This window comes from Orycteropus afer, unplaced genomic scaffold, assembly GCF_000298275.1.
Source record: "Orycteropus afer afer isolate SDZICR_OR568_19922 unplaced genomic scaffold, OryAfe1.0 scaffold00002, whole genome shotgun sequence".
Taxonomy (NCBI): domain Eukaryota; kingdom Metazoa; phylum Chordata; class Mammalia; order Tubulidentata; family Orycteropodidae; genus Orycteropus; species Orycteropus afer.
In genome coordinates this window covers 34732328-34744881 of record NW_006921589.1, presented here as the reverse complement: position 1 = coordinate 34744881, position 12554 = coordinate 34732328, and the positions used below count along the sequence as shown (strand labels likewise).

At 39.9% G+C, this 12554-nt stretch overlaps 1 protein-coding gene and 1 pseudogene across 1 annotated transcript in view; both read right to left on the bottom strand.

Annotated features, from left to right (window-relative positions):
- Positions 1 to 8761, bottom strand: part of FTCDNL1 (formiminotransferase cyclodeaminase N-terminal like) — a 36709-nt gene extending 27948 nt beyond the window's left edge. The window contains exons 1-2 of the mRNA XM_007936165.2: positions 8647 to 8761; positions 5654 to 5749 (exon numbers count right to left, since the gene is read on the bottom strand). Of these exons, the coding sequence (XP_007934356.2) occupies positions 5654 to 5749; positions 8647 to 8761 (211 nt within the window). The remainder of the gene's footprint in view (positions 1 to 5653; positions 5750 to 8646) is intronic.
- LOC122149534 lies at positions 1929 to 2046 on the bottom strand (annotated as a pseudogene).
- Positions 8762 to 12554: the final 3793 nt, after the last annotated feature.

The window sequence follows — 12554 nt, the reverse complement described above, 5'->3', positions numbered from 1 at the left end:
ATCCAAATTTTGATATAACTATATTGAGAGGAGAAAAGATCAGGAAGTGTATGTATATGCTGGGTGGGGAGCGGGGAGTGAGAGGTGGATAAAAGAAAGTTAAAATTTCATTTTCTGCAGTGAGAAGTCAATAGATAATTCCTCAAACTGAAAAATCTACAAGTACCAATATACGTGTGATATTCAGATATATGGAAAATCCTAAGTGATAAAGTAAAAGAGCACTTAACTCTGGGGAGAAAGAAACTGAAGTGTGTATATGGTGGCAGGAGAGTGCGGGAGCTCTGTAGGCATTTTGTAGGAGTTTTTGGAACGAACCCTGTAGAATATTTTACTTTTATTCACATACATGTATCATATTAAAAAAAGAAAGAAGGAAGGGAGGTAAGGAGGAAGAAAGTGAGAGAAGGAGGGACAGAAAGAGAAAGGGAAGAGTGGAGGAAGGAAAGGACAATTTTGAGATACAGCAGAGAAAGAAATGAGATGTGGCCCAAGAGATTAAATGAGGGTTTTTAAAGAAAATGAAAACCAAAATCCCTATTTATAGACCAGAACTATCTATCTCTGTCCTAAGCTCTAACTGTATGTCCATCTCCCAAATGTAAAGTGTATTCATATTCTTTCCTGCAAAATCCCCTTCTTCCCGTTTTCCTTTTGACTGGGCTTTTCCCCCAGCCCCCAACATCCTATTGTTATCTCCATTGTCTATTATCTTAGGCCACTGTTACAAATTGAATTGTGTTTGCCAAAAAGGTATGAAGTCCCAACCCCTGGTACCTGAGAACACTTGACAATAGGACCTCTGGAGATGTTATCAGTTATGTCAACATGAGGTCATAGTGGAGGAAGATGGGTCCTAACCCAATATGAACAGTTTTCTTATAAAAGAGTCACAGACACCAAGGGAACACAGCCATGTGAAGACGAGGCAGAGACTAAAGTAGTCCTTGATACGCCAAGGAATGCCAAGGATGCCAGGAACAACCAGAAGCTAAGAAGAGGCAAAGAAGGATCTTCTCCTAGAGCCTTCAGAGCACATGGCCCTGCTGTCATCTTGACCTAAGTTTACAGATCTAGGAGACCATAGACACCTGTTGTTGTAAGCCACTGAGTTTGTGGTAATTTGTTAAAACAACACTGGGAAACTACTACAGCTACCATCACCTTTCCCTACCTTCCATCCATTTCTCTCATGCAGACAGAATGATCATTCCAAAATTAAAATACAATCATACCACTCTGCTTAAAACTCCTCAATGTCTCCCCATTGCCTTTAGGATAAAGTTTGAACTCTTTAATCAGGCATATAAAACTTCATAATCCAGCCGCCAGTTACCTCTTGAACTCATTTCTTAACATCGGCGGGAATGCCTTTCCCACATCACCCCGCGCCATCTCTAAACCCAGCCAGTCCACTGGAGCCCTCTGCAGATCCTCATGGTCTGCAGCTCTCTCCCCTGGGCCTCTGCAACGTTGCTCCCTTTCTCTACTCTGGAAGTTCTCAAACTGAACTAATACAAAAATTATGTGTGCATGAATGCACATGTGTACATGAATGCACATGTGTACAAACACATATGCATGTAAACTTAACAAATAATTTTGTCAATATTTATAAATCCCCCAATCACCAATTTTGGATCTTATGCTTTAAAGCATAATAAGCAAGCTTAGAGCCGATACCAAAAAAATTCTGAAATATATTATTCAGAATTTTTACATATAAAGCATATATACACAAAACAATACAACATACTGCCGTCCAGTCAGATCCAACTCATAGCAACCCCTTCTTGGGTTTCCAAGGCGGTATCACTACGGAAGTAGACTGCCCAACCTTCCTTCCTAGGAGTGGCTGGTGGGTTTGAACTGCCAGCCTTCTGGTTAGCAGTCAAATGCTTTAGGCACCATGCCACCGGAGCTCCTAAAGCCTACAGCACCTGTATTCACAGGCAGTCTCCCATCCAAGTACTAATCAGGCCTGACCTTGCTCCACCTTCGAGATCTGAGGAGATCAGGTGCGTTCAGAGTAGGATGGCCGTAGACAAAGCATATATGAATATACATATAACAATACTATCTTTTATGTCACCACAATGTTCTCCATTGCCCCTTATTCTCAAAGAAGGCTAGTTAAATTATATTTTGAAGTTGCTTTCCTTACGAAGGGTTTCCTCAAGTGAAAAACATCTCTTCACTGCTCTGAGAACAGCGGGATCCTAGGATCTGAATAGTTCTGCCTCATAAGAATGCCTGAGCATGCTGTTACCGGGGGAAAAAAAAAAAAAACTTAAAAAAAATTGGATGATATTAGATGAACAGCTGTGTAGAAAGGGGAATGTAAAAATAAAACCTGCATGTTGGAGCATCAAAATAGTAACCATGTACAGTATATGACTGTTTTTAATCAGATGAAGATTGAAGCTATTACATTTCAAATCAAATGTTATAAATTAGTTCAAGAATGCAGCTGAGCTCTCATTTAATTAGAAATGTCCATGTTTAAATCATGAGGTACAGTAGCTGCCAATGAAGCAAAAGGGCAAGGGAAGGGAGAAACAGTGTGTCCAGACCCTCTGATTCTCAACTGTCTTCCACACGGGGTAAACATCTGGGGCAGACTCATCCTGATGTCATGAAGAACTCCATGTACTAGCTAATTTGAGATTTAATGCAATTGTCCATAATTGTTTTGAAGACAATTAAAATCATTATTCTGGTCTGGACAACTCTGAACTCTTCATTTTTGTGTGAAACATACTTTTCCCCGTGCTGCATTTTTTAACTCCTTCTTAGATTGAAAGTGAAGCAAATTTGGGGCCATGATTTCCCTGGGAAATGACCCCTGACTGTCAGGTCACCTTAAAAGGCACCTCAAGCTGTGAGTATTCCTTTGGAAACAAGTCTCATTTCCTATTTCTAGTGTTTGATGCAGCTCAGCTAAAGTCCAAATCTATATCCCAAATGTTAGACAATTCATTATTAAATAAAAATGAGGCAACATCACAGAGGGATTTCTGAGGTTGTACAGAGAAGAATGCAATTATCCTACAGCAGACTTTTCCCCTGAAGGTTATGAGCCTCTGCGTATTGTAATTAACCATGCTGCAGCTAGACAGTCCACGCAAGAGGCCTTTCTTGTCTCCCAAGTGGCCTAATTCAAAAACACCTCAAGTGACATAGCTCAAATTTTCCAAATTAAATTTACCCCTGGGGCTGAAATTAAGCATATGACAGTTTGGCTCTCAAGAAAATCTTAGAGAAAGTTGTACATAAGGGGAAAAAAAAAATCAGAGGAAAAGAGTAGGAGTTAACATTTAAGTGGTTTTTCAACCTCATCATTACCCCTGCTCAAGAAAATAGAACACAGATGGGCAAAACACACAACCGTTCTGCCCTGAAGAGTCTAAGGAACTCGTTAGACACCACTGCTGTTTCTGCACTATCTATTGTGAACTTGTAAGGGACAAAATTATAATTTTTTTGCCATGTCCCATAGCATTTAGTGTTACATAATGTCACAGGATGGAAAGCAGAAGGATGAGTTACAAAGACACAGTGTGCCACTGCAACCCATAAAAGCTTATTGTTGATAAAATTCTTAAAGGTCTACTTTTCCCAGGGGATCAAGGAGTGATTATATTGTCACGAGCTGTTCTAGTTTGTAAAAAAGGTTTACATTAAGGAATAACACACGACCCCAAACTTTCTCTTACTTCTGGCCACAGCGCCACACTCTTCCACTCCTACCCCAGAAAGAGGGTAAATCGGAACCAGGTCCACTGCTCCAAGGCAAGGGTGGATTCCCTCTTGAACCTCCATGTTGATAGACCGGAAGGCTTCCACACAGGCAGCAAGAACAGAACTGCCTTAAAAACGTCAAATTGTAAAAGAATAATCATTCAACTTTCAATGGCACCTTAAGAAGGAACTATGATTTTGTTCCCTAGTTGCTTTTCTTTTGTAATCTGTTATTTGTTTGTTTTCCCATCCAAAATAATGAAACATAAAATACTCAACAACACTTCCTCTCACCTCAAACTCTGATTATCATAAAATGTCACATTTCTTCCAGCCCTTTATTCCAAAAATGGAGCAATTATGTAGTGTTTATAAGTCTTAAGAAGTTCAGTGGGTTTATCTTTTCTTTTTAAACAAATCCCTTTAAATTTTTTTATTTTATCAAATTAATTTGATAAAATTCCTTGTTATATTCAAAATATTTTAGGAATTCTATTTTAAAATGCACACAATATAAATTGTAAAAGTTCTTTCCAGTAATTAAATTTTCCATTGAATTGTTATATTCAAATATATATTATAGATATCTAAGAGTTTATTAGGAGCTCTGATAGCATAGTGCCTAAGGCAGTTGACTGCTAACCAGAAGGCTGGTGGTTCAAACCCACCAGCCACTCCTTGGAAGGAAGGTTGGGCAATCCTACTTCTGTAGTAATACTGCCTCGGAAATCAAGGAGGGGTCTCTGTGAGTCGGGGCCAACTCGACAGCACATAACAACAACAACAAGAGTTTATTACCCTGAATTTTCACCAGAAGTGCATTGTGATACCATCTTAGCAATAGAGATCAACAACAATAAGAAATAAGGTTTTATGTCTTACTTTATGATTAATATTCAAAATAATCTGTCTATGGTTGGAGTTACCAGTGAGAGGTTGACTTTCAAAGCAAACACACTCTTTTAAAGAGGATAATCTGCCAAGTCTAAATTAAGTTTATTTGAAAGGATTTTAAATATTTGAATATTAAAATAATACTGGTTTTTCTTTTAAACAATTGTAATTCTTCAAATTCAAGTTGTCCTAGTAAACTTTACAACATCCTCATGAGACACGGAACCCATTTCATTGAACCCATTGTCCACCTCAAGATTCCGAGCTCCCAACCCAAAATATAATTGCTTACCATGTTTGTTTCCATAGTCATTTGTAAGTGAAATTAGGGCAGAATTTAACACTATCATATCAATGTTTAAGATATGAAGATGTTTTTTTCCCAACAACAAAGTATATATGATCATCTTCTGCAAAAGAATGCTATTAAATCTTGGACACTGAGGTTCATTTTAATAGAGAGGAAATGGGAAACATGTGAGATGTACATGTTCAGAAAAATGTTGACATGATCCAAAAACCAAACCAAACTCATTGTCATTGAGTCGGATGTGACTCACAGTGACTCTTCCTTGGGTTTCCGAGGTGGTATCACTACGGAAGTAGATTGCCCAATCTTCCTTCCAAGGAGTGGCTGGTGGGTTTGAACCGCCAGCCTTCATGATAGATTCTACTCAATGGGGAGTCCTTGGGTGGTACAAACAGTTAGCTCACTCAGCCACTAAACAAAACATTGGAGGTTTGAGTCCAACTAGAGGTTCCTCAGAATTCCTTTCTGGCCTGGTGGTCTACTTCTGAAAGACTGGCCACCAAAAATGCTATGGAGCACAGTTCTACCTCTGACACACAAGGATGCCATGAGACAAAATTGACTTAACAGCATTTGTTTTCTTTTTACTTAACAAAGGGATGGATTCAGAATTATATAGGAAATCAATGATCGAAGAACATTCAGATCTACCTGAAACCTAACCTTCATCAAAAAACATACATGTAAAGAAAGAAATTGAAATCTTACCCAGTCTATCAACAGACGCTGCTATTGTAATGACTGATCTATTGTAGTCTTGATCAGAAAATATATTAAGCACTGATACTTCAGGATGTTCCTGCCCTGTAGAGAAGACATCACAAAACCCAAGTTATTTTTTTCTATGATGAAATCTTAATACTTCATTTCTTCTGATATAATTAAATTTAATAGAAAAATTCTGGAATGTGACCTTTGGAAGAGTCATTGGCTGAGCATGCCCACTTCTTACAGCACCTAACTTGAAAATGAGATGGCTTAGCTCAAACACTAGCTTTTGTTGTCTATGAGAGATCTTCTCCTGGACTTGCAACTAAGTTTCCCAAATCAAGTTGCCAAAGTTCTCTTAACTCAGGCTAAGATGGTAGCTTTCTTCAATTACCAAATCATATTACTCCAAATTCTGTTCCACATTAATCTCATCTCCCAGGCCCTGTCACTTTTTCCTTCCAAAACCCCTAAGTTAAAATGTCTGGGTCAAAATCAGAGTCCCTGGGTGGTGCAGTTAATGTGCTCGATGGCCAACTGAAAGGTTGGAGAAGTGCCTCGAAGAAAGGCCTGGCAATCTACTGCTGAAAAAAATCAGCCATTGAGAACCTTGGAGCACAGTTCTACTTGGACACACATGGGGTTACCGTGAGTCAGAAACAACTAAACAGCAAAGGGTGGTGGTAGTGATAGATCAAAATGTGACATCTGGAAGAACTAGGTTAGGCCAATTAGTACCTGGAGTGGAGGTTTCTGGGATGCATGCACCTGTCCATTAGAAACTGGTTGGACTCCACCATCTCCTTCTCAGAGGCCACCAACAGCCTTCAGATGTTAACAACTTCCAGGTTTTGATAGCCTGTGACTCCTTAGAATGTATAACCAACCTAGAGCAGAAAAGTCTCCATACTCTTATATGGCAGCCACTCACAACCCCAAAGTTATTTTTGAAATTTACAAGCCTGATTCAAGCTCCTTAAAAGTTCCCCTTAAGCCTACAAAAGCAAATTCAAAGTAAAGGACAAAAGTTTTCAGGCGGTAATTAAACCTTTAGCTATGTTATTATACCTTGTCCCTCTGTCTCTTGGCAGCTTAACAATTAATCTTTTCAGAGGGAAGGAAAAATAAGTTATACCCAGGAACCCACAGAGCTTACAACAGCCTACACAATTAATTTTAATAACGTGAGAAGATAAACATATGCCACTCACTCATAGCCAAACGAGCATCTACAGAGTATTACCCTAGTGACAGTCTGAAATTTTAACCCAGAGTCCTTTACCTAAGCTCTTTAGAGGCCATTTACTTGTTCTCACATTGCTTAATTAGGAAAAAAAAAATAGTTCATATATATATATATTTTTTTCCCACTCATTTAAAAATAAATGCCTTTCAAATATTTGTAAAACAACAGGTTCGTTTTCTAAACTAGCACTACCTTCCCTTCATTTTTAAAAAGATTAAAATGAAACAAGAACATGATCACACAACCTCCAATTTTATGTCATTTTTAACATTCTTTAGCTCTGGGAAGAAAAAAGATGTAATTTTTTTTTTTTTTCATCCTAAATCTTCTTCTGAAAAGCTTTTATTCTCAGTTTCATGTGATTCAATTGAATCAAATGCTGAAAGAATGAAACACTCTTGCCTGCAATTTCTTAAGCTTGCATATAGAAAAAAATTACTGCTGGCAGGAGTAGCTGTCAGTGTGAATCTCAGCAGAAGTAAATTGTTTGGTATTTGTAATGGAGTATAATAGCTATAATTCCATTTGAGCTGCTGCCACTAATAAGCTGATAAAAACTGTGAGTTGAGGCCCAGGCATCCATCAGAGTATGGCTTCCACAAAAGTCTCTGCACATTCACTTAATCACAGACAGGTAACCCAACCCCATTAGGTGTACTGTTTCTGGCAATGAGGAGCCCAAACTGGCTCTTCCTGCAAAGGAATGCAAACCTACAGCTGTATACAGACTTCAGGTGAGTTTTCTTATCAGCAATTATCAGGAATTCTCATAGATATGCTCTGCTCCTGCTAAGCTGCAAGACAGTTACTTAAATGTGAGCATCATTAGAAATGGGTTAGGGGACAACACTCCCTTGCCATGAAAAGTAGTAACCAATTAAGAAATGACAATTAGAAATTGAAACAGACTCTCCAGTGCTTTAGGGCTGGGACTCTAATGCTCACGTGTTGCCCCAAACTGTTGATTTAATAACAAAGCATTTTCCATTTAAATGATTTCAAGTGTGTAAATATATTGGGGGTGTGTGTGTGTGTAAAGTTCAAACAAACAATATCTCAGAAATGTCTGTCATCACATGAACATTTGAACAAAGGATTTAAAAAAATAAAAAAGAGTAGTGTCTCTTATAGTCAACACCAGCCAGAGGACTAAGGAGTCTTGAGTTCCAGTTTTCCATCACTGAATTACTGGGTAATTTTATACATATCACATAAATACAATTGCCTAAAACTCTTTACGCAAACAAAATAGAGTAGAAATTGTAACACTGTAATGACAGCATGGACTTTGCTGGTAGGAATGTTTTGAAAAGTGATTAGTATTAGAGAAGTCTATTTTTTATTCAACGCTACATAAAAAGGATAATATGATTATGCTCATTCTATTAATGATCAAATAAACAGCCCATGGGGGCAAACACTAAGCCTCCATGTAAACTTATCTTTCTCAGGATCCTGTCAAATCCTGAACAATGAGCATCTGAGAGACTTCCACTCAGGTGTGAAGATCTGCACTGCAGAAGAGTTCAGGCATTTGGAACTGTGCATGTGTCTGTCTGAGGAACTGAGCGAGCTCAGTAGCCTGGAGTTGTGCGGAAAAAGCTGTGGCAGACCAAGAACAAGGCAGAGAGGAGGAAATCAGGGGGAAAGAGAATGGAAAAGTGTGGTATGATACAACTTTGTCAGCAAAGCATGAAAGGTATTATCAAAACACTGCAATATTCACTTCTGTTGTCTGGTGTTCTACCATTTTCACCAAGAAGAGCTGCTTTTGCTATGTTCTCAACAACATATTTTCTTCTGGCTTCTGAAATGTTTAGTAAACAGGCAGCCAAACGGAGTCCCGGTCTGGAGGAAGACATGGTGATTTTTCTAGAAGAAGAAAATGATTCTCCATTTCAGTCTCCAAAGTTTCATTCATATTTTCATGTTCATTAACCATAAAAAAAAAATCATAGCTTTTTGGAAACTAGGCAGTAATATTATGAATACTTCACTATTACATTTCTAGAGAACTCCTAAAGGTTAAAATCCTCAGACTGACTCAACCAAGAAACCAAGGGAAAGTAGTCAAGGCCTTATGAACAAAGTAGTAACAACACTAAGATACATCTTCCAAGTTATTTAGGTTGAATTCTATCATGTAAATGAAACTTTTTCATGAAAGTATGTTATTATTTCATTTTCATCACCCTTCCTTAGCTTAACCCTTTTTCAGGGTCTGTACTACTTCACAAAGAGTGGGGGAAAAATCCTTTCCCTAAATAAGACTTACTGGGGAAATGCTGAAAGGCAGAATGAGGAAAATTATTTAGTATACTGATTCTTACAAAAACCACATGGTGGCAAAAGGTATCTCTACAAGCCAATCATGGGCATTACTTGAACAAATCAAAGAGCCTGATTTGGGTGCTTTAAATGATAGTTATCTGACTAAATTCCACTTGTACTTCGATCTCCAAAGTTTCTGAATCAATTTAAAATCTTCTCCTGGGACTTTGTACCTTGAACTGAAAGCTGACATAGACTGATATGTCAGAGGTTACTCAACAAGGTCAAAACTTCGAGTAAATTTTTTATTGAAAATGGATAAATTTCACGAGTTTAGAAGGTTGCTTTGGGTTTTTTTTTTTTTTTTTTTAAGTACTGTAGAATGGCATTTTTTGATTCATTATCTTTCCATATCTCAAATGATATTATGATCTAAAGGAGTTAAAATATCTCAAAATAAGAAAATAATGCCTCTTTTCAAGATCATGAATTTGGGGCTTCTTTTACAGCGTAACTAAACATAAATGTTGCCCTGCGGATTCATTTAAGGAATAGTTGAGAGGGGTCATCTTGTGCCAGGTAATATTCTCCGCGGCAGATTACTGCAGTGAGCCATGTCCAACTCTGAGACAAACCCCGAGCTTATGACTTTAAGCTACAAGGGCTCTGGTGCAAGTAACGGTGCTCTCAGTACATAAAGCCGCTGGCTTCTGTTCACTGAGATAGTTTGCTGGCTTGACCATCTGAACAGCTAGTGCAGCGCTTCATGGCTAGCTCAGGCTCCCAAGCACAATTTCATATTGTGATCATGGTTTCATAACTGGAAATTCATAAAATAGTCATTAGACTTTTCTAGACATTAATAATATTGTAACAAGACAGCTCAGACCTCTCTCGTTTCTATGTAAACAAAAAATTGCTTTACACAAGGGGTGTGGGCGTCTTCTGGTTTTCATTTGTTTTCAGTGTTTATGTAGCTTAATTGTCTCATCAGGCACTTTCCCAACATAATTATGCTTTTTAACAAATGGTGTTTATGGCAACCCCTAACAGTGCAAAAGAAAGGATTAGTTTCATCCTCTCATGCCACATTTTGATTCCCTGTGGACAGCTAAATCACACAAAGACGGTGTTAGAAAAATCTACCTCCACACCAAAAGCTGAAATTAGCAGCAGCATTTGGAGAGCAGTCAGGCTTGTTAGTAAAAAAAGGTATTTCTCTCCCTCTTCGACGAAATGTGACCCCAAATCACGACCCAAAACACTTTGTGGTTTGGGAGTCCGTCATTCCTTCAGTGACAGTTCTATTACGTCCGGCGATCAAACCAAACGCCTGCCTCCCCCTGGGAGGTATGGTGGGCCAAGTGTGGAGCGAAGTAGGTCCGGGAGGGTTCCCCTAAATCACCTGCCAGCTCCCGAACCATTCGCACTTTGGAGGCCGTGATGAGAGGCTCGCCGAGGGGCAGTTGCGCGTGCTCGAGGCTAGAACCCGACCGCTGGCTTTCCCTGCTCTGTCACGCCTCGGTTCCGGAGGGACGTGTTCCAGGGTCAAGTGAGCCGAAGGTTAACCTGCGTGCGGCCGGAATTCTTGCTGCCCCCGCTGTTTCGCACCCGGTTTACTCTGGAGGGCCCCCGGGGCGTCCCCGGCCTTCCCTCTCCGAGGCCCGCCGGGAGCAGCGTCTGCAGACTGCAGAGACGCAGGGTAAGCGCGGGAAGCGAACGCTCCAACCCGGGCGCGGGCCCGCGGTGCGGCTGCGCTGCCCTGGGCCCGGCTCTCACTTCGCCAGCCGCTCGGCGGTTTGGGTTCCTCACTGATCTGTGCGCACCGAGTGGCGGCGGAGCAGGATGGCCGCCGAGTCCGAGGGCCGCGTGACCGACGCGCAGGCTCCGCTCCGGCTCCGCCTCCCGTGCGCTCCCTCCGGCCGCGGGTTCTCCCTGCACCCAAGGGCGCACTTCACCCAAACTGTCCGCTGCGTGAGACTTCTCTCTTCCCTTTTTCTCTCTGACCCTAACAACATGTGGTCAGTGTCCTTGAAAGCTTAATAGTACAGTTAATAGTACAGCTTAATCCTACAGTTCTCTATGGCAAATAAATTACTTTTTAAAAAGGCCTTAGAATCTAATGATTAGGTCATTACCCTTAATCATACGCCAGCAGGGGGCTCTTGTCTGTTTTTGTTGCCAGAGATAACTAAAACCCTCTTGTAAATTCCCTTCTGGGAGAACCAGTGCACTGGACTGCCTGGGAATAGAAACTGGACCCTCCCCCGGACAAAAGCAGTATTCGCATAGGCCCGTTGAGTCAAAACCAGGCATTAAGTATTTTCCTCTTTTCTAGGCCAGTGAACCTTGAGAACAGATTTCTCTTCCAGAAAATCAGGATCTCGTTTTTGGGGTGTGTGTGTGTGTGTTCAATGTACCAAGGATTAAATGTCACCATTTTGATCCAGTTTCGTTCCTGAAGTGAAATAATCACTAAATCACTACTTTGACGGAATAAATTAATTTTTAAATCTATTTTTTATTTTCTAATTATAATTTTCAAACACAGATTTGAGGAAATTAACATTTATGTGGACATTTGGTTTCTAGCCTAATGTGGCATAAAAATAAGTAACATAATGAGTGTTAAAAAAAATGAGGTTCATGATGCTTCTCACATCATCATCATTGTACTTAGATGTCACAACAGTATTATGTGCGATTATGTCAGATCCAGCCTTCTCCATCTCAGAGTGTTGGCAGGTAGGAGGGTTGTTGGCAAGAGGAGGGGTGTTAACCTCAGGATCCTGGATCCATTCCAAGGCTGGTAATTACATTCTGCCAGCCAAAATTCATCCCATAATTTTAATTGGATAAATCCTTTCTGGCCTAAGCTACTGCTATGCCTGTCAAACTGTTGCCACATTTCACCCCAGAGGTGTCTGTGTTTTAGTTGCAAGAATCAGTCCCTTTGAGGCTGGCTTATCAGTTTAAATCCTCAAAGGGCTTTGGGATCCTGCATGGGAGCTAAATATATATTTAGGTATTTTTGATTCTGAATCAATATATAAATACATAAAATATATACCCATGTCACTGTCTAAAATCCAATATCCATCTAATGTCATCATTTACTAGATAATTTTGAGGATTTTTTAACCAGATCGATGTCCCTAACTTTCTGTTCCTTCTCTTTGGAAAGCTTCTGTCACCTGTAGCATTAGCTTCCAATTGCTAAAAAAAAGTACTTCAGTGCCCAGAGATTCCTTCCATGGAAAGACAGTGGAACAGAAGCCCATATTTCACCACCCTATGATAAGACTACTTGCTAAAATAAAAGACAGAGTAGTATCATTATATCCAGTCTTGTCATGTCCCCCAGAGAAAGTGGCACTGAGGGGC